The sequence below is a fragment of the Paroedura picta genome, chromosome 9, assembly GCF_049243985.1.
Source record: "Paroedura picta isolate Pp20150507F chromosome 9, Ppicta_v3.0, whole genome shotgun sequence".
In the NCBI taxonomy this organism is placed as follows: domain Eukaryota; kingdom Metazoa; phylum Chordata; class Lepidosauria; order Squamata; family Gekkonidae; genus Paroedura; species Paroedura picta.
In genome coordinates, this window is record NC_135377.1 from 44871661 (window position 1) to 44897860 (window position 26200).

The 26200-nt window shown below is 44.4% G+C and overlaps 2 protein-coding genes across 8 annotated transcripts in view; one reads left to right on the plus strand and one right to left on the minus strand.

The window, feature by feature from the left end:
- Positions 1–9304, plus strand: part of OSBPL1A (oxysterol binding protein like 1A) — an 84065-nt gene extending 74761 nt beyond the window's left edge. For 4 of the 5 annotated variants that reach the window (XM_077352581.1, XM_077352579.1, XM_077352578.1 and 1 more), the window contains exons 27-29: positions 1310–1400; positions 5323–5346; positions 8139–9304. In XM_077352581.1, the coding sequence (XP_077208696.1) occupies positions 1310–1400; positions 5323–5346; positions 8139–8241 (218 nt within the window). In that variant the 3' untranslated portion in view covers positions 8242–9304. The remainder of the gene's footprint in view (positions 1–1309; positions 1401–5322; positions 5347–8138) is intronic. The other variant, XM_077352583.1, reaches the window with a different exon arrangement.
- Positions 9305–11328: 2024 nt separating this feature from the next.
- CABYR (calcium binding tyrosine phosphorylation regulated) lies at positions 11329–25214 on the minus strand. Of its 3 annotated transcripts, none has more exons than XM_077352590.1 (6): positions 25118–25214; positions 22471–22654; positions 22238–22291; positions 18082–18390; positions 14278–14916; positions 11329–11444 (listed from the first exon to the last, which is right to left on the minus strand). In XM_077352590.1, the coding sequence occupies exons 2-5, from the start codon at positions 22616–22618 to the stop codon at positions 14285–14287; spliced, it is 1143 nt and encodes a 380-aa protein (XP_077208705.1). In that variant the 5' UTR covers positions 22619–22654; positions 25118–25214; the 3' UTR covers positions 11329–11444; positions 14278–14284. The 3 variants fall into 3 exon arrangements, with proteins under 3 accessions (XP_077208705.1, XP_077208704.1, XP_077208703.1); XM_077352589.1 differs by having other exon boundaries at positions 14278–14418; positions 17410–18390; XM_077352588.1 differs by having other exon boundaries at positions 17410–18390.
- Positions 25215–26200: the final 986 nt, after the last annotated feature.

Consider the following 26200-nt stretch of genomic DNA (forward strand, 5'->3'; position numbering starts at 1 on the left):
CCCTCACTAGCACTGTCAATGAGTCATCAGGAGACATCAGGTAGAGCATTCCGGAATCCAATAGGCTCCATAAGCCTCTGTGGATGGGCTAAAATACACCTGTTGCCCATGGCACCTTGAGCCATGCCTGCAGGGCATAGTGGTCTGACCATGGGACAACAGACGTTGCCATGAATTCCACATCTATCCCAGTGCCGAAGATCAAATTGAGGGTGTGGCCAGCCTGATGAGTGGGACCAGTAACAAACTGCAAGAGTCCTAATATCACCATGGTTGACACCAGGTCCAAGCCAAGTTCCCCAGGACTATAAGCTAACTACACCTCAGCTGCACTAATAACCCACCTAATCCCACCCAACTCCCAAACCCTCCCTCCTTATCCCACCCCACTCCCTAATCTAGTCCTAAACAGCTGGCTAAAAAAACGGAAGGGTTTAGTGCCAGGATCTCGCCTGGTGTGCAGGGGCTCTCCTGGACCCTCCACCCCCGGTACTCTATGCTAAGGCTAATCCTCTTCCCTAGTGGTCAGCCCTCCTTGCGCTTTTCCAGGTAATGCATAAACTCCGGTGTGAAATATATGACAGTAATGGTGATAAAATATCTGCGTCCAGATGCTGCATTTTACAGGACATGAATAAGTGTGTTTTGTAAGTCAAGTTTTACAAATCCCCTTAAAAAGCAGGGCCTGCATTTATGACATACACATTTGCCTGCAGCTAATTCAGAATTCCTTGGAATCTTATTTTCATGCAGTCTTTAATGTGTTATGCTTGAGGAAGGATACTGAAGATACTATCCTGCTTACTGTGGGCATTTGAGCTTGGTTTTTCTTCTCATGATAAACTATGCCTGTTTGTCAAGGCATCACTGTGTTTGGAGGTAATCTGGGGTATCTCCAAAAATCAACTAAAAAAGAATATTGTTAAAAATACTATTGTATCTAGGAGCACCCAGGTGCTACTGTTCTGGATAATGGTGAAACATTGCCTTGTGAGGTGAAAGGACTACTTATGCCATAAATTAATTACAGTAGCATGTACCCGACCATTCTCGAAGGAAGGCCAAATTCATCAGCTGCTGTATATACTTGCCCAGCCCCTCATTAAGAAGCAGAAGATACATTTCAGGAATTCCAGTAGTGGAATAATTTACAAACTAGTGCCTAGTTACTATCCAGTTCACTAATGGAATAGAACTCATAGGATAATTCTTGTTGCAAACAAACCAGCTTTAAAATGTGTGTTTCTAAGTATTGCAGCTACTCACTCTTCATTTCAGATTAAATCATTTTTTTCTAACTCTTTGTTAGATTTAGCTAGCGAAGAAAAGAAAAGGCTTGAAGAAAAACAAAGAACTGCCCGTAAAAACAGGTCTAAGTCAGATGAAGAATGGAAGACAAGGTCAGTGAAGTGGGGTGAATCTTTTCTGTAACCGCTGTTAATAAATATTCTAGGTGATATGAATATGTCGGCATCTTTTTTAAGGTCATGATTAGGAGGTTAACAGCTGAAGGAGGACATACAGAAGCTACACTCCAGCTGTCAAAAATCACTGAGACTGAAAAGCCCAATATTTCATAATTTTCCATGAGGAATAAACATACCGTAAACCTTAATACTGGGAAGAAGTTCTGCTTGCTTTGGCTGTTAATTACCTCACTAGAATTTGTTGACATGTTTTAATAGTTCATCAAACCTAGGATTCAGCACTGGCCCTGGTATTCGGGGGAGAGATTTAAGCAAGGAAGGTGGATGTGCATTGTGTTCTGGGTAGTACTTTCTTGCCCATGTGAATCATTTTATTACAAATCTTTGCTGTATGTATCTGAGAATACACACAACACATATGTTATCAAACATATGAAATCTTACATGTGCCTCAGAAAGTGGGAAGATGGTGGGAAACTGGAGGCAAGCAGACATGCACACAAACTAACACACCTTGACATCTTTTTCTGTGCACATTCATTGCTTCATACCAAATTCTGTTCTTCTCTGTGTACCTAAGGCTCAAATCCTGTACATACTTAGAAATACAACCAATTAAAATAGGACACTGGACAGGATTGCCCCAATGGGCAAGTTCCATCTTGACCGTTGATATTTTTAAAACATTCAAGTATTATTAAAAGTACCCTCTTCAGACTGAAAAACTTTGTTTCACAAAACAGCTTTAGGGAAATTGTGAAAATCTCTGTTCAGCATCTCACTTGTTTATGTTCCTTTGCTCCTGGGAGGGCCTAATCCACTGGAAAGTGTGAACCTCTTATTTGCTGACAGGCAGAGGCCACCTCCAACCAAGAGAGCTGGACATCTCTCCCCATAGCATGGTGTCATCTTTGACCGGCATTTCTATCAACAGTGTTTTTCTGGAGAAATCAGATTATTCATGGCCACCTGTTCACCTCTGAAGTTGAGAGATGGATTTTTTTTTTTTGTTAAACAAAAATAGAGCAAATGGGTGAATGAAAGAAGTGCCAGTCCCACTGTTTCTTTGCTATTTGAAGCATTTGATTTTCTCCAGGGAAGCCTGTTGGTTCTTCAGTAAATACCAGAAAGAAAGTTAAGTTAGGGACAGATTAGAATAAAAATGCTGGCATGAATAAAATTAGTGTTGGGCATTATGTAGACATGCAAGGTTTAGTGTTCCTCGCAGTTTGTTTAAAAAGGCCCTATACCCATTGGGACCCCAATGGCAGGAAGGGACTGAGAAACACTTCTCACTATGCCTCCATATTCCTGCTCTCTAAGGGAGACTAAATTGGAGCCCTGTGACACTGTTTGCCTGAAATTGGGGGTGACAAGTGGTGTCTCAATTAAATCCTAGTTGGGTGTTTCCTGTTGAGACTAACAGAAACAGCTACTAAATAGATAAAAATTTCAATGGCAAATTTTCAGTATAGTTCAAAGAATCCAAGCAAAATGATTAACCAAGAAAACAACCTAGGTAAGATTTTTATGTGCATCCATAATGACTGTTAAAGCATTCATTTTTAGCCGATCTTCATTCATGTTAACTTCTTGGAAGTCGCTTAATTATTTTTTGGCAGCACTGTTGTTTTCTTTAGCCATTCATCCATTCTGACAGGATGTTCTCATTGCTTGCAGTAAGGAGGTGGATGCACCCAAGTAACCCTGGGCTTGTTGTACAAAGAATGGGATGGGCTGAGTTGCTTTTGTCCCTAAACGGCTGATGTCAGTGTCAGGAGGCTCTTCGCTGCTCTTTTTGGAAGCCAACTTAATCTGCCATCACAATAAAAAAATATTTTTGGAAAAATGCTGCTACAGGAGCTGCTCCTAAGGCATTTTCAGAATTTCTGGTAGGACTCTGCTTTGATGCTACAGAGCAAAACATTCTTCAAATAACTGAGAATTTTCACACACACTCCTCCCTGGAAGCACCAAAAGGCGTTCCAGCTTTTGAACAAGACAACTAATCAGATGATTAATTTTTAAGAGGCAAACACAAAATTTGCACTGGTGTGTGTTTGGCAGAAAGGGGGAAAAACAGTGGGTGGCTCGGACAATGGCACATTGTTCATTTGCAGGGAATCATGAATGCTTGGCTTGTGTGTTCAGAGCTCCTTGGTCACTACCAGTCTGATACTTGGCAGGCTCAAGCATGTACGGAGGCAGAACAGGGTTTCCAGACTGAACTGCTAAAGAAAGATGTATTTTCCCCTGTCCAGGGATGACTCTGGGTTTCATTGCTTCATCTTGCATTATGTTATCAGGCAGAGGTTGTGATTTTAAGGTGGTAGAGAGATCTTTAAGGGGGTCAAGCTGTTTCTGTTGTTTCATTTTAAGCTGAGGCTACTCTGTCCTAAATTATTCAAAAGCTGGACAGGAATATTGTGAAGCTGAAGACTTTAACCGTTTAGTCATTTCCTTTTCTCTACTTTTTTAACATGATAAAAAGCAGGATGATTTGGAATGTCCTCTTGAGGAGGACATTTTTATTGGGAAGCCTTTATTCTGTTGTTACTTGTTCAGGTGTCTTTATGCACTTCAGTAGTTAAGAATTAGGAATAAACAAGTGATGACCCAAAATACTAACAGTGGAGGAAATTCCTTTCCCAACTTAATTACCACTATTGCCTATGGGCCCAACCCATCTTCCGGCCTCTGCTGCTGGGCCTGCTGTAACTTCTCCCCCCCACCACCACCACCATTCTCTAGGCCAGTGGTCCCCAACCACCGGGCTGCGGCACTCTCTCCCCGTCCCCCCCCCCCTGCAGTGAGAAACTTCCTAGGCCGCAAGCAAATTGGCTGCCGAAGCGGCCGATTAGCTTGCAGCCCGGCAAGTTTCTTTTTGTGGGAGGGGGGGAGAGGGAAGCAGGGCTGCCGGTGCAAATGTGCATGTGCGGAGCTGCGCATGCGCGGAATTGCCGCGCATGCACGTTTGCGGCCGCGCAGTCCACAGTCTTAGAAAGGTTGCGGACCACTGCTCTAGGCAACTGCAAATCTTGAACCACCACTACCACCACATCAGCAACAACTCCTGCTAGTTCTGTTTTTTAGCTTTTGGGTTTTTCAGCAAAGTTGACTGGAAAATCTATTTATTGTCCATGTGGCCCCATTCCACAGTTTTAGGTACCCATAAATGACAGCCACACTTGACAGATACATAGATACTGGAATCCTCTGAAGGTTTGAGATTCAGAGATCATTGGTATGAATAAGATGTTGTGGAATAACATTAATGAATCTGGGAATCCCTAGGATCCCACACTCTTGCTCCTCTTGGATCTAGCCTGATAGGTCAGTGTTTCTGCTTTTGTGGCAAGCCATAGCTTGCAATTACATGTAAATCCCATTAAAACAGGGTTCTAAAGTGGACTCCATAGGGAGGAGTTTTGGCTCACCAGCAAAGCTCCTGGTTGGCAGGCTGAGTCCTCAGTGTCTCAGTCAATGATGTGAGAGAGCTTTCCTGAGACTTGGAGGGAGACTGCCAGTTGAGTAAACAATACTGACCTTGATAGAGCAATGGTCCAGCTTAGTAGAAGTTCGCTTCTTGAGTTCATGTGCATGTGGTTTAATATTGGTTACCGTAATCGTATTTTTCTCATTTGGACATAAGGGCAAAGTATGGCTTGTTGTGAAAGTCTAATTAGATCCCTCTGTGAAAAAGAGCCCAACAACCTCACTCCCCATGGTGTTACTACAGAATTTAAATACATCACATAGAGGAGGATAAAACTAGTTATAAACAGACTGTACTGGTCCTTCAATTTGTGCCATGAAATCCTTTAGCAATAATGTGTTTTAATTCAAATGTCTTTTTGTCACCATAAGTTGCATTTTTTTTTGTCTTTTTCCAAAGTCAACCATTGGCCCAGGCTCCCAGGTTTGATCCTTTCTAATACATATTTTTGCTTGCTTTACTGACATGCGTGGCTTTGTGTTTAAGGTTTTGAGTTCCTGTAAAAAATGACATTCCCCAATATGGATTTGGCCCTTTTCCCAATTAATTCTGGCATCCTTTTTCTAAATCATTTGAAATAACTGTTCTGCTCCCCCCCCCTTTTTTTTCCTGAACAGTACTGGAAACGTGCATCACTTCTATTAAATGGACATTGCATGTATGTTGATATGCAGGCGTTCTTAAGATCCACTTCAAAAGGAGAACAAGCTTGTCATTTCCCCCATCACCATAGCATTTGTAGACTGCCAAGTAGCAGAGTTTCCTTCTCTCATCACCTCTCCTTAATGTCCTTCACATCGGAAAGTTTTATGCTTGTCGAAACCTGAGGCATAGTCCCAACATAACATTACACAGAATATGATTAACTGTCCAGTGATCCCTCTGGCAATGACAAACATGGATCTTCCCCATTCTCCTTCTCCCCAGCAGCCTGTTCTGAACCTGGTGTTATGGGACCCATACTGAATAATGGCCATGTGGGGAGGGGGGGGGAAACAGGGTAGTCTCCCCTCTTGCCTCTTCTTTCACTGGCATTCCACTGAGAAAGGAGGGAACAATTTTGCCTGCCTCCCCTTTCATACTGCTGTGCACTGACCAGCATGGCTATTGCTCCACGCATCTGTCTTGACTCTGGGAGTGAACTTCTGTGGGCTGAAAGGGAATGTGGAAGAGGTCTTGCTTGCCCACAAATCACTGGATCAAACCCATTCATCGGACTCCGTAGTTGCAGTCAAAAGACTGCTTCACTGTAGGTGGACATGACGAGCAAAAGTAAAAATGCAGTGATGCTTTCCTGTTACAATTCAACCTAACTGACATACCTAAATTTAGTTTGTCTTCTTTTCTTGCTATCAAGTCACAGCTAACTTACGGTGACCCTCTGAGGTCTTCTAGACAAGAGATGTTCAGAGATGATTTGCCCTTGCCTGCCTCTGTGTTGAGACCTTGGGACTCCCTGTTGATCTCCCATCCAGGCACAGTCCAGGGCCGACCCCGCTTAACGTCTGAGATCTGACAGGGTCAGGCTAGCCTGTCCAAATATTAAGGAACCATTGTGAGAGAGGCACCACACAGAGACTGAGACCTTTTCCACACAGGTGATGCAAAGCTGTGCTGCTGCCTGATTTTTGATCAAGTTCTAGTTGCTCTGAGGTTTCCCACTTCCTAACAGGAGCCTCTGGTGCACTTAATCCCCTTGTCGTGCTGGACTTGTGCTGCTGCACAAAGCAGCCATTCATTTAACTTGTCAATCACTGTGACATGGTGAGAACTTCCAGATCACCTTCCAGCACTATTTGAGCATCCTGCTTCAAGTCCTTATTTAAAAGCTTATTGTGGTTTAATGAAAGATCTAAAGAAATGCTTGCGCGCTCACACACCCACCAAAAAAAAACCCTTTCATGGCGCAGTTCCTCCACCCTCTGCCAAAGGGGGGGGGGATTGCAGCCAATTCTCTTTCTTACAACTCTCCCCTCCCCCTTTTTTTGCAAGCTCTCTATCTTCTCGCAGGCATCCACAGCACAGCTGTGGATCTGTGGAGAGCTTTATTTTTTTTAATTGCACAATAATAATGCATCAGCCTTGTAAAGGGGGGTGCGAAGGCCGGGGAAAGGGATGCAGGTGGAGGCAGCAGACGAGCCCTGCAAAGAGCCACCACCCATGTCCTTTTCCCAGCCCTTCCGCCTCTGTCCCACCCCCAACCATTACAAAGCTGGCTTCCTCTGCCACGGCCACTGCCTGCATCCCTTTCCATGGCCTGCCCCACCCCCCACCCCCATTACAAGGCTGCTCAGTGGATTTTGACCAGCATCTACAGCCACAGCCCCCTCCCCTTCTATCCGCCTTCTACAACTGTGGGGAGCATTTTATTTATAAAACAGTGCATTATATTGCATTATATTGGTGATGCATTATTGTGTAATTTTTAAAAAAGAAAAAGCTACCTACAGGTCCACAGTTGTGCTTGGGATGTCAGTGAGAAAAGAGAGTTTGCAAAAGGGAGGAAGTTTTGAGAAGAGAATCCACTGCAACTCTACCCCACCCCCCCTCATGGGTGGAGGAGTGATGCTTGGGGGGAGGGTCAGAGCCATGCCCCCACTGGGGACTGCCCGACTTTCCCCTTCCTAACAGCCTTGCCACGAATTGCGGATTTTCCTGCATTCCCTTGCAACAGGGCAACTAGGCCAGATTCACACCAGCTCTGGGACCATGCCGCTGTAATCAGGAAGCGGGAATTAGCCCTGCAACCAGGCTAGCTCCAAGCCATGGGAAATCCATCCCGCATGCAGAAAAGGTCTGACTCCAGACTTGCTGCCCACCAGTCTGTTCTCTACACAAGAGAGCAGATGATTTTGAAGTGTGAAGCCACTGAGAACCCCCTTCCCAGTTTGCCCTCCTCGAGTATTGAAAGGCGACTTAAACTGTTTGGCCTCTTTTCTTCTAAGGGAAAGTAAACACCATCTTTCCTTTTTCCTTCCCGTTTATTTCAACTGGGTACAATTAAAAGTAGTTACTAGAGGAAACAGAGTGGTTCAGTTAAGTCTTCCTCAGTGTAGACATGATAAGGATGGTAGGGGAGCAGAATTTTTAGCTTGTCTACTTGAAAAGTCATACACAGAAGATAAGAGCTTGTAGCGCTCTGTATATCTCTTGCAGGGGAAATATATATATATATATGCACTTTCTAAATTTGCGCCTCTTTTTCCCCCTTTCAGGTGGTTCCATCAAGGACCTAATCCCTACACCGGTGGACATGACTGGATTTACTCTGGGAACTACTGGGACAGAAGCTACTTTAACTTGCCTGATATTTATTAAAACGCGTTGGGAAGCCTGAAGCTAACACAAAGGAGTCTAAATCAGTTTTCAGTGTTTTCCCTTATTCCTGTACTTAAAACTGACTTTTAATTGAATATACTATTAAGCAGCTTCTGCGGCATCTGTGGTGAGACAGGATTATTCCCTGGGAGGAAGCCTTTTTCCCACTCTCCTTATGCTAAGTAATATATACATACGTACTTACAAAAATCAACTACAGGCATGCCTCTGGGAGAGACCTCGCCCCATTTGCTGAGCGAAGCAATAATATAAATATTCAGTTGCCCAGAAATGAAACAGTTTGTCTTTAGGACAGTGATAGCTGTGATGACTTAATGGAAGCTTGAGATTTCTTATGAGACAAAATACCAAAAGCACATTAATCAAATGCAATACTATGTTGGCATGAAGGGGCAGGTCACTATTGGGAAGTCTCCCTTATGCTCCCTTATGTCAAAATATACTGGATTGTGGATAGAGAGGCTGGGAATGTTACTGTCCCTGCACCAGCCACCCTTGCCTTCTTATTCCCTGAGATCTGAAATAGGGTGAACTGGTAACATTATTCAGCAGTGTCTATCCCATGTTTAGTGCAGTGTTTTTGAATTTGCTCTTTCATGTTTTATCACCATGCTTGTATCTCTAAGGAATTAAGAGCCATTTAAATCTTTGAAGGTTTAATTTGAATTTAAGATGAAGTATTTTTTTTAACCTGTAATGCACTAGGAGAGCGATGCTCACCACTGTCAGGGGTGGGTGGAGAGGGAGGGGGAAGGGTCCTAAGCAAAAGGTTCCCAGTGCATTTGGGGCCCGTGCTGCTACCAGCCACTACCCTGGAAGGAAGTCGTCTGCATTTCAAAGCAAGTAAGGCAGCTCTGAGACTACTGTACACAGCAGATTCACCCCTTTCTTTGGGGTCCATTAAACTTTATGGAATTATATATTTGTATAAAACTGAGTCAATTCCATAGGGCTTGCTGCTCTTGTATAATTTAATTCATGTTTGGAAGTATAGTGTTAATGGAGTAATTTAATTGCTATTAAATAAAGGCTTTAAACTGGCCCTGTGCTGAATGTCTTAGTTATATTGGTTATATAGCACCCATTTACAGTCGTGCCTACTGGCTGCGGATATGGTGTTTTCCAGATGAGACCCCACCATTCTCTATACAGGGGCGTTACAATATTTTCCATTTTATTTTCAGTCCCTTTTCTAATAATCTCCAGCAGAGTTTTCCTTTTTCACAGTGGCACACTGGGCTGACGCTCTCATTGGGTTATCTAGTAATGCCTTCAAGATATTTTTTTCCTTCAGTGTGCATTACTTGAACTTCATCTGCCACCCTGTTGACCACTCACTCAATTTGTGAAGGTACTCCTGGAGCTCTTCACAATCATCCTTGGTTTTCACATCCTGAATTTTGTCACCTGCAAATTTGACAACACACCCCCCCACAGTTTTGCACCAACTCTGCATTCAGACTACCCAACTGTTACATGTCAGCTAACTACACGGATAATTACTGTGCCCCCCCCCCCCCATGCTCTTCCTCCTGCTTTATCATGTTCTTCAGTGGGGTTGTGGGTTCCATAATGTTTCAAATTTCCTTGCATCTTGCCATCTCCTTTGAAATTCATACAAACAAGTTTTCTTAGGTATCTGAACAGCATGGGGGGCAGCCAAGCAACTGGAAAATACATTCCTCAAAGCAATGGGATGCAACTGATTTCTCTCCTCCACTCTCCAGCTAAGAAAAATGCCTTATTCACCAGGGAGGGAAATCTATTCCTTCTTCTTTTGGGAATTATCAAGAGAAGCAGCCCTCCATGAACAAGTTAGAAAATCTCTGGTTGGAGGGGCAGAACATTTGATGATAACTCTCCCTTGTCCTGGTGGTCATGTGGCTTTGCATCTTCTGCTGGCTTTACCGGGAAGTTCTCTTTGCAGTCACAAATGTTCTCCTCAGTTGGGGATGGGGGAAACTTTCATGTCTTAATAATCATTCACATAGAGAGGAACTATCAGCAATGCTGCGTCACGCCACACCATACGGAGTGTACTTCAATTAGGACTCAAAGGTTTTAACCACTGTTTGGTTTCCATCAGCCATTCCAACTGAGTTTCAATCCTTGTCCTCTATAAATTAAAACATGCTATTGCGTCAGTTCATTCCTCAACATCTTTTTTTTTAAATGTCCCTCTGTGTTCCTAAAAGATTTGAAGAGCTTTTATGGTTACAAAAATTAATAGCTGACTGTATTTATTTCACAATAGTGTAGGTGTCTCCTTCTGCCAGTGTACACTTAAGACCCTTTGCCACAATTAGTACTTTGATTATTCATTTGATTATTCTGGTAAATTGTCCAAAATCTGATTTCAACAAGGATTATGTTCTGCCAAGGAAAAGACATAGGTTGGCAGATTAATTATGCTTCACAATCCCTGTTTAAACTTGGCCAAGGTTTACTGTAAACCGTGATTTTTAATTTTTTAAAAAACCATTCACACTCAACTTTTCTCTGAAGGGCTGATGTTGTTCTCTCCTCCAGTGGGCCGCAAAGGCCCTGGCACCGGGCCGCGGATCCCTCTCCCCCCAGCCCCCCGCAGTAAGAAACTTCCCAGGCTGCAAGTTTGCAGCCCGGCAAGCTTCTTACTGGGGGGGGGGAGAGGGAAGCAGGCCCACGCATGCGCAGCCAAAAACGCATGTGTGGCACTTCTGCGCATGCGCGCAAGTGCCACACATGCATGTTTTGGGCACGCATTGTGCATGCACAGCATGCGCCGCCTGGCAATCACCCTCCCTGCTGCTGCCGGTCCGCAGCCTGTAAAAGGTTGCAGACCACTGCTCTCCTCCATCTCATCCTCTCAACAACTCTGTGAGGTGGGTTTGGCTTGGATGCATGCGACTGATCCAAGGTCACCCAGCAAGCTTGCCTGACTGAGCGAGGATTCAAACCCAGCCTTCCCAGATCCTACCCAAAGCCCCAACCACTACACCACACTGGTGCAAAAGCATTTGGCAACCCTACGTAACATTTTAAAAAACCTGTATGATACCAGAAAAATGTGTTCTTAGGGGAAAGTGCTTTCTGATTCAGACTGTTGACACTGCTTTATTGATTGCTTGTATTAGTTAATCAATTTCTTATTAAAGATGCAGGTTCCATTGTGGAGTGAAATTCAGACAGCACCGCTTTTCAATCTAGAAGGGACAAAAAAAACATCTCAGTGAAATTTAAGCACTTCCTTTTCTCCACAATAGTAACAACTATCAAAGCGCCTCGACTCTTATGTGTGGTCATAAGGAGATCCTTCTACCCCAGACACACCCCACAGCACTGTGCCCTTCAAAGAGCTCCCCAAGGTTTGGCGCTGCTATTCCAGTTCCTGAACCAAGGATGAAATGCTCTTTACCCCCTCTCTGTAGTAGGAAGTGCAGTTTCTCATACAGGTACTTCTACCAATTTCGTTCCTAATGTCAAGACCCAAAGAAGGGGAAAAGGAAATGAATAGGCTGCAGAGCCCAGTGCTCCTGCTCCAATCGGCAAGCCTATTACCATGCTATAGTTACATCATTGCAGGACTCAAAATACATGCCCAGAGGGGGCTCTTTCCCCCAGACCCCATTCCTGACATCATTTCTTCCCTGACAATCACCATAGCACCTCTCCTTCACATCTGTAGTTTTATCTTTATGCCCTGTCTTCAGCATCCCTCCCCCTGGCAGTCATTCCACTTTCCTTCCCTCCCACCACCTTTACTACCTTTCTCTGTGCTCCTCATTTCAGTATCTTACTTTTTCTTCCCATCCCATGTTTTGCTTTTTTAGTCACCCCCCCGCCCCACCCCTTTGAAAGAGTGAAACGAAGGCTTGGAAGGTTCGCAATGTGGTTGTGGCTGTGTAGCATATCTTAAAATGGCCGCCAAGATTATAAAGCAAAAGACATTGTTTCTATTGGGGGGAGGGCAACACAGATCAGTTCACCTGGGAAATATGGCAGCTTTGGACATCAGACTCTTTGGTATTATACCTCACTGAAGTCCCTTCCCCAAACCCCACCGCCCTCAGGACCCAGCCACAAAATCTCCAGGTATTTCCCATCCTAGAGTTGGCACCCCTAGCCTGTTTGACCCACCCACTGAGGCGACTGAAAGAGAATCACACAGGCTGTTCTTTGTAATCCACAAAACAAAAAGAAACAAGCTTGCTAGTATCACTGCTTTTGAAAATAGTATAAATTGACTGGATATTACCTTTAATTGATTGAGGGTTACTATAGGACTCTTTTCCTCCCCAGCTGTTATGAATTCTTGGCATCTACAAAAATGCTGTCTTAACTCTGCCCTTTGACTAGTGTTTTAATCAGTATTATATAATTCCCAGAAAACGAGATAGTTTCATGCTTAACTGCAGGGCGGTGGGACAGAGCCACTTATACAGCACAGAACATTGAAGGCCGTATAGAGTCAGTCAAAGGTCTATAGTGGCAGTGAGAGGCAAGTGAGGGTGGGTTGGGGAATGCATGTTTTGCAACACGAATCCATAAATTCAAGCTGCTGCATGCTTTTAAATACTCTTGACACTTGAAGCAAAAGTGGTTTAGGAGTGATTAAATAGGATTACACGAAAAAGTATTTCTGTGAATCTAAACCATACACTCCCCACCCCTGTAAGGATTGGTATTATGGGCTGGGGGAATACATGTCCAACACCAGCCTCACCTCCCCAAACTCAACTCTAGAGCATAGTTAGGAAGAGGTTACAAACAACCCTTGCTTCCTCCCCTGCTGCCCTGCTCCAATTTTAGGCAAGATTAGCAGCATTCTAACCAGCCTTCTACATGACGTGACAATAGGGCAACAGTACTTGACCTCGGAGGGTCAGGCCTGGGGCTGCAGGAGACTATTCCCATCATGTACTTGTTTCTATTGGGAAGGAGGCAGGTTTCTCAAATGGACTGTTCTCCAAGATTCCTCATGGGGTCCAACTTTATTTAGCTGTGATGGCTTCCTTGGACTCAATGAAGGGTCCCGTTCATCCCTGTTGCTGGAAAGGAATTCTAGTGGCCATGGGAGCTACCATTCCTCAGCCTCCTAGTTTCTTGCACTGTGCATTTGCTACACATCCAATCCCTGGGTCAGCTTTAAGGGATCATTACAGTAAGAGAGGTGACAGTCTAATTTCTTACAATGCAGCTGCGGGGGGGGGGGGGGGTACACCAGTCACAATGGCAGCCACCAGGCAGCGGCAGCTCGGATGTCTTTGTGACACTCCTGACCTTATCTGCTGCCAGGCCAGCTGCATTCAACTCACCTAAAGCAGTTAGGTAGAAATGCAGCTGTGGGTTTGGAATCACCATGAAGTTTCAAAGCACCAGCATTTCAGATGTTTCCTACCAATACAATTCTTTCTAGTCTATTTATATGCCCCCTTTGTGAGTACTCTGGCAAACCCACTGTGCATAACAAACAATGAATCCTTTTATATAAAACCTAGTGTTTGGCTCTAAAGCTTGCACTTCAAAATTGTTCTCATATAAAGAGAACTGTCCTAGGGGGACCGATGAATGACTCCCCCCCACCCTTTCTGCATAACTTTAGAAAAAACACAACCTATGTTACAGTTTCTATTTTACACACAGCTCTACTTCTACCCTTCAAGTATAATAGCTTGGAACAAAAATCTCTAGCACAAGTCGCAGAAAACACTGTGTGACCCTTCATCTAAATTCAAGGCTGCATGATCCCCAATAACAAAAATGCCAGATGACTTTGGCAAGAGGGTTGCAAACTTCAGAACGCTTTCTCAGAACCGGACCTATTTCATGTTGTTGATGAAAAAGGCAGAATATCCATGAAATACTGTGTTTCAAGCAGAACTGCATGTTTTGATGGATGGTGCCTTAAATTTAGAAAACTACCCAGAATTTAACCCACTACTGAATACCCGTTTGTTAAGAGTGGCCACTTGAATCTTTATTTAAAGCAGCATTTCTCGACCAGGATCATAAGCATGCAAGGATTAATCTACCTACCTTCTCACTATTCTGTTCTGCGAATTGAGGCAGTAGTAAATGTTATCTCTCCAGCTATACCATAGCTCCCTGCAAATGGTGCCTTATCTCCAGCTCCCGAGCCCTTCTTCCCAGTCATTACATCTTCCAGCGGTATGGCAACTGAAAGAAAAACTGGCGTTGGAGGTCTACCACTATCCTGTGCTGAGTTAAAATTGGGATTGGCCACTTTATCTGCTGCCCTGGCGACCGGTACAGGTATTGTAGCGAACCTTCTCACGGTACCACCAGTGTCCGGCTGCGTAAGGACTGTATGGCCAGGGATGGGTTTCCAGTCCTGTTTATTCTGAACAGAAGAGCCCACTAAAATGAAAGGTGGTGCATTTCCCTTCTTCCCATCTTCCATCATCACATAAGTTGGAGAGGACGCTTTTGGTGGTTGACCTTGTTGTATCATCTGCGGCTGTAGATACTGTGGTTGATCCTTACCGCTAGATATAAATAGGGTTGCCTGGGGAACGGGAGCACCAGTTCCCATAGCTGGAAGGGATTGTGGAGGTGGAGGTGACTTACGACCTTGTTGTTTCAAATCAGTTAGACAATAGAGAGTCCAAACATTAGAATATGGTGGTGGTTGTCCTGCTTCGTTTGTTGCCATTGCTATAAAATAAAAATTTAAAGAGAATTTGCTGGCATGAAAGACCATCTACTAGGAGCTTCAAACTGCAGTCATATTGTACAGTGTTACATACAATTTAATGCTGCAAGAAAGCATGTTAAAGAGAGAATCCTTGGAGGGAATAGGCAAGAGCTTGGCATGGCTGAAAGAAACATGAACGGGGTTGCTGCAGTGGCAGCAAACTGGAGTTATGACTGAGAAGGTGCTCTTCTAAGGCCCTGATTGGCTGATTACATAGTGTCCTTCTGGTTTTGCTTCTTCACAGTGAAGAGATATGGCTTGCCGTCTCCAAGCAAAGAGGAATGCATTGGCAGAAATTCAGCCCCAAGAAACCCCACAGCTAGGACAGGCAGAACAAGTTCTGTTTTTCTAGGCTGTTCAAAATGGAGTGGCCCCATGCAACTCTGCTCCACTGTCTTCCTAGGACTATCACAGTAGGGATTGGTGCAAGAGGGTGGGGGTGGGGAAAGCTTCCAAGACTTAACGAGCAGCTTTAAAAATTTGGAAGTAAATCCAAAGCAGAAGACTTAAAATGGAATAGCAATAGTGCGAGTGTTGGACACCTGTGCTTCTGGGAGATGGAACATTTGGCCAGCAGGACACAGTTTTGTTTATATTTATGAGTGTCCAAAAATGAGAACTGGAAAGTATTTCCTTAACCACAGGACTCGCTTCTACTGCAGCAACATTGTTCCTCCTGCCCAGCCATGCCAATATCTTACAAATTACGTTTTCCCTTCCATATCTTCCCTTCTCCAACATGCTTTCATATCTTCACTACCTGCCTCTCTAATGGGAAGTGACTTCTAGGGGCAATTCGGTGATAGTCAGGAGAATTCAGACCAAGCTGTTGGGAAAGAGATGACAGAAGAGCTTCTCCAGATGAGAACAGGGGGTGGGCTATAAACTTGTTACAGAGGAGGAGGGGGGAAAGGCGGCAGAACCCGCCATGAAAGCACACCAGGCCTCTGGCAGCGCACAACTCCATGCTTCTCAGCAACAAGGGCATAGCCCACTTCCTGTAAAGCATCTGCAGGAGCCTGGACTTAACGGGACAGTGCAGGCAACCACCACCATTTATTTTAAATGCAAAAATCCACATTAATGCCATGGCTGACATTCTAGAGATATATTTTCTTACGTTACAGTCCCACACAGCCCTTGTTTAGCTGTCATGAGCAGGTATGCAATTATGATTTGAAATAAGAACATAAGAAGAGCCCTGCTGGCGCAGACCAGTGGTCCATCTAGTCCAGCATCCTGTCTCACAGTGGTCAACTACAGGGCATAGAGGCTGAGGCCTTCTCCTGGTCCTGGCCCTGGGATGCAGAGGCCAAATGTCTCTGAATGCAAAGGTTCTGCCCAGTCATCATGGCTAGCAGCCATTGACAGAGTTATCCTCCTTGAATCTGTCTAATCCCCTTTTAAAGTTCATTATCCCTGTGGCCATCGCTGCATCTTCTGGCAGCAAATTTCACATTTTAATCACTTTCTCCGTAAAGTAGAATTTGCTTTTGCCCATCTTGAACCTACTGCCTATCAATTTCATTGACCGCCCTCAAGTTCTAGAATTTTGGGAGAGGGAGAAAAAATTCTCTTTGTCAGCTCTCTCCACACCTTATATAATTTAATAAACCTCTATCATGTCTCTCTTTATTCATTTCTAAACAGAAAAGTCACAGATTCTTCAGCCTTTCCTCAAAGGGAAGGGGCTCCAATCCCCTAATACTCTTGGTTGCCCTCCTCTGTACTTTTCCCAGCTCTGTAATGTCCTTTTGGAGAAATGGTGACCAAAACAGTCGACAGAAGTCCAAATGAGGCCAACAAAAAATCTATACAGGGGCATTACTTTATCAGCCGTTTTATTCTCAGTCCCTTTCCTAATAATCCCTAACACAGAGTATGTCTTTTTCAACACTGCAGCACACACTGAGTTGACACTGTCACTAAATTATCCACTATGATCCCAAAGCCTACTGTGAGAATGGCTAATAGTCGTTTCCAGAAAAGTCAAAATAAACACTGTAGCTCATCAGAACCCCATTCCTAAGTGCTGTCTTGACTCACCAACGTCTTTGCAGGAAACAATACAGAGACCTAAAAAATTTCAGTAGAAAACTGGGTTCAATGATATTCAAGCAAGGCATTATAAGGCTTGCTCATGATTAGCTACACATCTTGAAACAACCTATGTGGGATAATTCCACACATGCCCAATCTAGCTAGGGAAGTGCTGAAGACGTGTAAAGCGAGAGTAACCAATTATTTAGCTCAACACTGCATTGCCATGGATAGTTGCATTTAAATATGTTCCAGTCCTCAAGAAGCTCTGCTGGCATAAGCCCCACTGGTTTCAGCTGGGCCCTAGACAGCACAAGTTTATTTGAGGAAATGGACCATTTGGTTAATTATGGAACTACAGTATGATTATAATACAGCATACACAGGATTCAAAAATATCTTGACTTTCTTACCTGACATAATAAAACCTGGGTCAGTTGGTTTCAGTTGCTCTGTAGTATCCATTCTGTCATGGTCACATTCTGCATCATCTGCAGATGGATCTAGAATACTAGTGCATGTAAACTGACCTGCATTTAGTGACGCTGTTATTGGATCTATAAGACATGCTACGTTGTCTATGAAAGGAATTACTATTTGCTGTGGAAACTGCTCTATGTAAGGTGGGGCCTCTCCACCAGCATCGGGATCCTCGACACCCATGGGTGTGAGCTGTAGGTCTGATGTGACCTCAATTTCACTTGGACAAGATTCAGCCTGCAAAGGGTCTTTATCAGGAGGAGGTGGTGGTGCCGGGGGTGGTGGTTCTTCCTGCAAGGGGTCTGAGGAAGCTTCCTCTATTACGTCATCAGGTGGTAGCTCTGCCTGACTGCCTGAGGTAACTACCTCCCCATGAAAGGAGGTCTGACTCCGAGTTTCGGGCTCAACCCTGACAGAGTGTGTAGAAGCTGCAGGTGCTGCTTCTACAGGTGCTGCTTCTGGGGCAGGTGGTTCTTCTTCCACAGCAGCAGGAGTCTCTGCTGGCACAGCCGCAATATCCTCTGCGCTGTGGGATAACGCAGGAAGGGTCTGCACAGAGATAGCCACGTCCTTCAATACAGCGTCATCCCCAATAGTATCGTTACCTAGCATCTGTGCTGCTAGCTGGGCAGGATCAGCTGGGACATAGGCAAGTTCACATGCCTTGTCATCCCCAGCCTTAACTACAAAGTCTTCATGGTTTGATGGGTACTGGGTAGTCTTGGTGCTCAGTTCGCATGCAGGCTCCTCGCTGATTTGGTCCTCTTCGGTGTCAGTCGATTTCTCTTTCCGTTTGGGTTCCTCAGACATTGGAGCTGTTCCATCTAAGTCTGGCCTATATGCATCTCCTACATCAGCCCTTTTGGGTGGCCCACGGGCTGCAGCTGTCCCTGCAGTTTCAGCCCATCCCTCTACTGCAAGAGAACAAATACACAGGAAGTTAATAGCAGATCAAGAAAAACTTGGCCACTGCTGAAAAGCCCCAGGCTTCCTTCAAATTCTCTCTGGAAGTTCCATGACTGGATCCTTTGCCAATGAAAGCAACCAGCGGCGATAAGTCTATGGCTTACTTATGGTTCCAGAGGGTCAACTGTCACACAATGGCTGCTTGGAATTTGCAGGGGCAGGTCTTAGCTAATGGGCAACAAGGGAAGCTGCCATGGGCACCACATGGTGGGGGGGGGACTGTCCCCTGGACCGTGGAAAAGCTGAGTCCTCATGGCCACTTGCACCCACCCCATCCAATCTCAGGCAGCTGGCTGCAACGGCTCTTGTTGACAGTGGCTCTCCCACACACACACATATTTGGAAGCTATAACAGCATGGAGAGGATCCTCCAGCTCTCATGCTGAATTGATTTCCACACAGAAGGGTTTTTTTGGGGGGAGGGGATCCAATATTAACTCAGCAACAGAATGGAAAAGCTAAAGCGCAAGATAGTAGCTGCATTGGGCCAAGTAGCTAGTGCAGACTTTTTCAACCAGGGTTTCATGAAACTGGGGTTTCTTAACAGCCTCGCAAGGGTTTCTGGAATGGGTGGGAGTTAATTAATTTTAAATATATTTTTAAAATTTGTTAAATGTTTATTGGGTGATATGACCATATATGGTCACGTCGACGTACCCCCCCTTCTAAGATGACCAGTGATGGGCCTGGAGAGGGTGGGAAGGGGAGGGGCTCCAGGTAGGTATGTACACAGCCATGGTTCCCAACCATATTCTGGACAATTGAGGCACTTTGGGGGTTTCTCAAAGCCTGAAGAATGTTTCGGGGTTTCTCAACAGTAAAAAAGTTGAGAAAGGCTGACACAACTGAAGAGACAACTCTAAGGATACTGAAGCTGTTCAGCATAAAGCCCTCTCCTCTTGTACTATTCCCCATATATCTTCTTCCACAGCAATAAACCAATATTAGGGCATTCTGTGAAGATATTCATTACGTTAAGCAATGCTATTAAAGACAAAGAGAAGAAAAAGTGCCCGTATAGGGAATGAGACAGAAAGAAGGAAGAAATACTAGTTTGTGATTATAAAATACAAAGACATCTGATGTGTGGTCTGGTGAATGCATGTACAAATAGTTTAGTGTACACTTAGTTTTTCTTTAATTGTGTGCTGAATAATCTTGTAACCTTCCACACTTTCACAGCTGGATGTGAGTGAAACCTCCAGGACCCTGGTTTCAATAGTAAATTGAAAGTGTACTGGCTTTTACAAACATATGTATGCACAAACATAAAAGATGTGTTTATCTTCACTGGAACTTTTGAGCAGAGCTGGAATGCTCTAAGCATAATGCTTTGGCATACAAGAAAACCCCAAAGAAAAGCTGCTTCCAGGTGAGAGAATATCAGGCCACACCTGCTAGTGTGTTATAGGGTGCATACTTTTACGTCAAGCAATGGCTAAGCAATATTGTCGTTTTTACAGCATCTGTTTGTCTTTGTATCTAAACAATTTGTATCTCCTGTGCAAAATTCTGGAGACAAAAGGAAAACTAGATACTAGGGCATAAGATAATCTTGGCAGACAAACAGGCCTTCTAAACCAAACAGCCTGGAACTTAAGGCATCCTGAGGACCTCTTGTGGTAGAAGGGAGCCTGCTCTCCACAGAGAATGCAAAACAAATGAGGAAAGGATTACAAAGTTGTGGAGGACAGAGAAAGACGAGATAAAGCATTTTGTGCATAGAATAAATAAATAACATTTTATTCACCTTCTTGTCTGTACAAACCCTGTTAGAAAGTCATTTCCCCCCACAAACCTCAAGCTGCAAATAATACTTCAGCTCTTGGGCCACTTTTTATATGTTCATACCACTGACCAATTTGGGGTCACAAAGGAATTTTCCACTAGGCCAGATTGGCCCAGGGATCCTGGAGGCTTTTTGCTTTCCTCTGGACATCATGGGGGAGCTGTGAATTTCCTCCATTGGGCAGGGAGTCAGACTAGATGGGCAGGGAGTCAGACCCTGGAGTCCCTTCCAACTATATGTTTCTCTCTTGAGCGATGCCTCATATTTTAGTGCAATTCTGATAACTAGCAAACTAGTAGGTTGTTTACCAGTTAAAAGTTAAAGAGTAAAGCACACTTGTTAAATTGCTACTGCCCTGTATTTCATTAGGGCTGTGTGTATCAAAATCTGGAGAATAGAATTCGGTTTAAGTCGAGTCTGAGCATACTACCAGATGTATTGGGACTCTTGCAATTTAAAGATTCACTCTCTGCAGCCCTTTCCTGAGAATCATTGCCCTTTACTAAGACCCATGTCTGAAAATGTTTTAGTGCATGAAAATGGGAAGTTTTTAAATTTCAATAACACAAACTGATCTAATCTACAGTAGAATCCAAACCAATTAAAATTCAGAGCAAAAGTAGCATACTATGAATCTTTGTACTGCAATGGAGGTGCTAAAAATGTGGCCCAAATGATCCTTGTGTCAGCTTTGCCATCAAGTCAGGAATGATTCTGCTGCTTCCAAAGAAGTTTGGCAAAGCACAGCAGTCATTTCATACATGGTATTTCCAGACAACCAGCAAGTTATTTTTTATTGTATGGATCCAAGGAAGCAATGTTGCCTAGTGGTTAAGGATCCTGATAGGACTGGAGACATACTGGTTCAAATCTCATGTGCAACTACAAAACTCATTCAATAACTTTGGGCCAGTCATTCCTCAGCTTAAGATACCTCATATGCTGGTTGTGAGGAGAAAATCTAGGAGTGACGAATGGGGTAAAGAGCTAGAATACCAGTGGTTAAGCGATGCAGAAAGGGTTCACATTACAGATGTAAAAATGGTGGACTTGAACACAGGTCCTCTCTTACTGATAGAGATCAGGAAAATATTTTCCCCAATACTACTTCTTCAAGTAGTAAGCCTGCTCTCATTTTCCAGGAAAGCGACTTTTTAAAATGCTATCAGACATTCCATTTTTAGGATTGCTAACCCAGGGTTGGGAAAATATGGGGGATGTGAAGGCAGAACCAGGGAAGGGGGAGGCTGGGGGAGGGGAGGGTCCTCAGTGGGGTATAATGCCAAACAGTCCTCCCTCTAAAGCAGTCCTTTTCTCCAGAGGAACTGATCTATATCTAAAGACCAGATATAATTCTTAGAGATCTCCAGACCCTACCTGGAGGTTGGCAATCCTACAGTGATTTTCATAAAAGTTACTGATTTGAACAGCTTAAAACATATTGGTCCTTGCTTTTTTACACTGAGTTATAATGCACACCAGCACAAATGGCAGGCTATAGGTATGATTCCCATCTTAGTCCCATTCCCACCCAGCCCATTAACTGATTCAATCAGTTTCTTGTTGTTCATCAAAAAGGTGCAGATGCCTGGTTTCAGTTCAAAGAAGTTGAGGCAGGTCACATAGCCAGAAGATTTTGAAGCATTCTTTTCCCAAGCCTGCATCTTGCAAACCCGCCTTTAGTACAGAAAGAGGAGCTATTTGAAATATTCTGTCATATAAAGCAGGGGAGGTCCACCTGTGGTCCTGCAGATGTCCATGGACTACAATTCCCATGAGCCCCTGCCAGCGTTTGCCCCTAAGTGGATGCTATGCGTTTGCTGGCAGGGGCTCCTGGGAATTGTAGTCCATGGACATCTGGAGGACCACAGGTTGACTACCCCTGATATAAAGAACTAATTCATCCAAATACTTCAGCTCGTTTTTATACCTTTTTAAGACTAGCTTCTAGTACAAAGTTCTTTCAAGTGTCTCATCATTTAATAATCAGGCCTTTAGTAGCTTACCTCTAGATAGATGAAAGTCTCTGACCAGATCTTTAATGTCCAAATTAGGGTGCTCTGAAATGGAAGTGGAGAAAGTTAATTAAATTGCTCTTGCCAGACTTTAATCATATAGAAGGGACAAGTTTTCTAGCAATTCACAAAGGCATGGTTCCATTGCCGCCAACAGCCCAACAAACACAAATGCTCTACTAAACAAATATTTAACATTAATTTTTTTAAAGTAAAAAGCAAACCTTCTCGGAAAATTATCAGCTCCCTAAAATAGAGAGCAGCAAACTCAGTGATGTTGCTGGGACTGGTTTTGAGAACTGCTCTGCTCACTCCCTCAAGTAGAGTTTTGAGGCCATAAGGAACAACCATCCTGGGCTTTCCGGTGTGCATCTTTGCCAACTGAAGACGAAACTGCAATTTCACAAACTGCAAAGAAGTGGGAGGGGGGGACGGGACAGTGAAGAAAAGACCCAACGCTTTTGTCATTCACCTGTGGTCCATCTTACATTTTAAACACATCAGAATTATGTCATTATTACTTTCTATCAGTGACACTTTAAGCAGTTGCACCCTTGACTTAGTGAACTTAGAACTGTGTAAACTCTGTTCTTTTGTTCCTATTTATTTTCATTTATTACACTATTTTCACTAATGGGTACCCAAAGCAGATTACATCATTCTACTCTCCTCCAGTTGATCCTCTTAACCGTGTGATGTAAGCTAGGCAGAGAGTGTGCAATTGGCAAGCTGTCTTGGCAGAGTGGGCTGGAGCTCCCAAATCCAAGCCTGACGGTCTTAACTTCAAACCATACTGGCTTACACTTGTGCTTAGGACGGCATTATCTCACTCTACACCAGGGGTGGGAAAACTGTGGCCCTCCAGATGTCCATGGACTACAATTCCCATGAGCCCACCAGCGAATGATCGCAGGGGCTCCTGGGAATTGTAGTCCATGGACATCTGGAGGGCCACAGTTTGACTACTCCTGCTCTACACTCACCTACACACAAGACAACTGCAGAGGAGCTTGGAGGGCAGCAGAATGTATTCTGGATTATCAGTGCCAGTGTACGTAGGGTTGCCAACCCCCAGTTGGGGCATGGGGATTCCCAGGGTTGGACCCTCCCCTCCCCCCAGCTTTATGGCTCTTATGAACCAGGGAAACTTACCAAGCACAGGGAAGGAATATCAGACAGTAAACCCAAAATCCCTGCATCATCTGGAGATTAGGAACATTGGTGACCTTGGGAAGAGGGGGGGGGGTCCGCTCTGGTTTTGGAGCAAGACTCTATAAGAAGCTAATTCTACCATATTTTGTCTCCCCCAATGCCTGCAATATGCTATGACACTTCCAAGTGACGCAGGGCTCTCACATTAACTTCCTGGTTTCCCCTTCCCACTCCTGGTACGTCCCCACCCATCACCCGTTAGTTGGTCACATAGACATGGCAGCCCCGAAGTGGATGCTATGCAAGGATACCACAGCTTAAACTCATTTATTCCCATGGGCTTAGTGAAGTGGGGGTTTCCATCAACATTAAAATTGGAACATTTTTCCAGAAGAAATTATGCTGCCCTAAGTACAGCATGAGCTATTTTAGGATGCTGGTTATGATTTATATTGATGTTTATTTATTTTCATATTGATTAGACAAAATTTAAGAAGTACTCTGTGTTTAATTTTATGTCTCAATATCAGCAAATACTTCAACTAAAATATTTGAGTAAGAAAAAAAGTATGGTTTCAATGTTACTTTCAACCAAATTCAATGATTTTTTTGTTGGCACAATACATGAAAATGTAAAGGCAATAAAGTATGTTTCTCCCTTACATTGGTGTTAAAAACTACTGAATTGCTAATTTTAGCACACCCAAAGGACTGTTTGTCATATGCCATGAACTTGACTGCCCATTCATGTGTTTCAACAGAATCTGACTCTCATCCATAGAAATCACTGTGGTAGCAGCCTCAAAGAATAACTTTAAAACTTTGACCAATCTAATGCACCCACCCATTTGTCTGGGTTTCCTAAATCTGTAGTTTAGTTCCATATTTGTTCATTTTGCTGAAGGTTCTGTTACAATGTTAAGGCCAAGGGTTTCAGTGCTTAATGAATGCAGCAATTGACTCCACAAGAGATGTGATCTGATGCAGGAGGACATGTGCCCTTTCATACTGATACAACACTCGCTTTGAAGCATTTTCAATTTTCTTATGCGACTAAATCCTTGGCAACCAGAGCCCATGACCAGTAAACTGCCTTCACCATGTTTTGATCATGGAATTGAATGTTACTAAATCTGAATTATCACATTATGGAAGCAGCCTTTTGGCAAGGGGATGTGAGGACGTGGTGGTTTAAGAATGGCAGACTCTGATCTGGAAAACCGGGTCTGACTTCCCACTCCTCCCCAAGGCAGCTGGCTGACCTTAGGCCAGGCAGTTCTCCCAGAGCTCTCAGCCCCACCTAATTCACAGGTTGCCTGTGGTGGGGAAGCGATTGTAAGCCGCTTTGAGACTACTTTGGGTATAAAAACCAATTCTTCTTCTTCTAAAGTATTATATGTCTCTCTTCCCGTGGGCCAGGGACAGGCGGGAACCTGCCCATAAGGAACACGAAGGGGAACCGGGTAGTGATGGGGAAGGGGGCTTCCCTTTATGCCGCCTGGGACCACACAGGTAGCAAAGGCAACCCTTTTTCTGTCCCAGCCGGCCTTCCCAAGCCGCTCCCCTTGGAGTACACCTGCCGGGCCGGGGCCGGGAGACGCCGCTCCCGCTACTTGACTCTTGCCCCGTCGCCCACCACCCCCAAGACCGTCCCGCCCTGAGCCAAGGGTACGCGCCGCCCTCCCGGACTCGCTGTCGTCGCTCTGAAAGCGCCCCGACCTTTTCTTTAGCTAACACGCTGCGCAGAAGCTCCTTCCTCGCCCCTTGCCGGAGCCTCCTCTGGAGCGACGGCGGCGCGTGAAGGGCTTTTATACCGGAGGGGTCGCGCTGGGCGGGGCTAGAGCGCTGACATTTGTGAAGTCACAAAGCCCGTGTTATGCTATAGGAGGAGTAGCGCCCAAGAAAGGGGGCCTGGCCACTCAGCGGGCTTTGCCTGCGAGAGCAAGGACGGCGCGACCCATCTTTCACAAAGCTTCTATCGAGTTACTTTAAATAATTGGTGCCTTTCCCATCGCTACCAGTAGGGGCAGAAGAACGTAATTTACCTTTGGTGGGTCCATGCCAGTCAGATACACGTGTGCACCAGGAGGCTTGTCAGCTGCTTGACGTGCACGGAGAAGCTTCTAGCGTGCAGGAATTCATACCTCTACACCATATACTAGCATATACTGAACTATTTTGAGAGGACACCCCTGTGGTTCGTATGTGGGAATGTGGGCACTTTTGTGGCACAACTTCACTATGAAAATTAACTTATTGGTAATTTGTCAGGGAAAAGATATCTTCGTAACACATGCAGATATCCCGCATTTGTCCCCATCTCACTTATGGTCTGTAGTATTGGGGATAGGTTACTATCCTTGGATTCCATTGTGTGGTTTTGCATATCTAGCATGAGTGGCCAGAACTGTGGCTCTCCAGGTGCCCATGGACTACAATTCCCATGAGCCCCTGTCAGCTTCATGCCGGCAGGGGGTCGTAAGAATTATAGTCCATGGACATCTCCAGAGCCGTCATCTTAACATTTAACTCTAATATGCCATGTTAATTGTTTTTTTTTGTTCTGCTTAGTTCTACAAACCCAAATTGTTTACTGAATGTTGTTGATTGTAATGGAAACAAATAAAACCTTGTATTAGGGTTGCATTCAGGCAGCTCTATTTTTTGTTCATGTTGTAAAGCATCTTGTCCAAAGTCATCACCTGAAGCTGCCATACCTAAAATGAGCTGTTTACTCAAACTGGCAGTGGCTCTTGGTGTCTCAAGGTATTTTAGATCAGCTACTAGAAGAAAAGTTGGTTT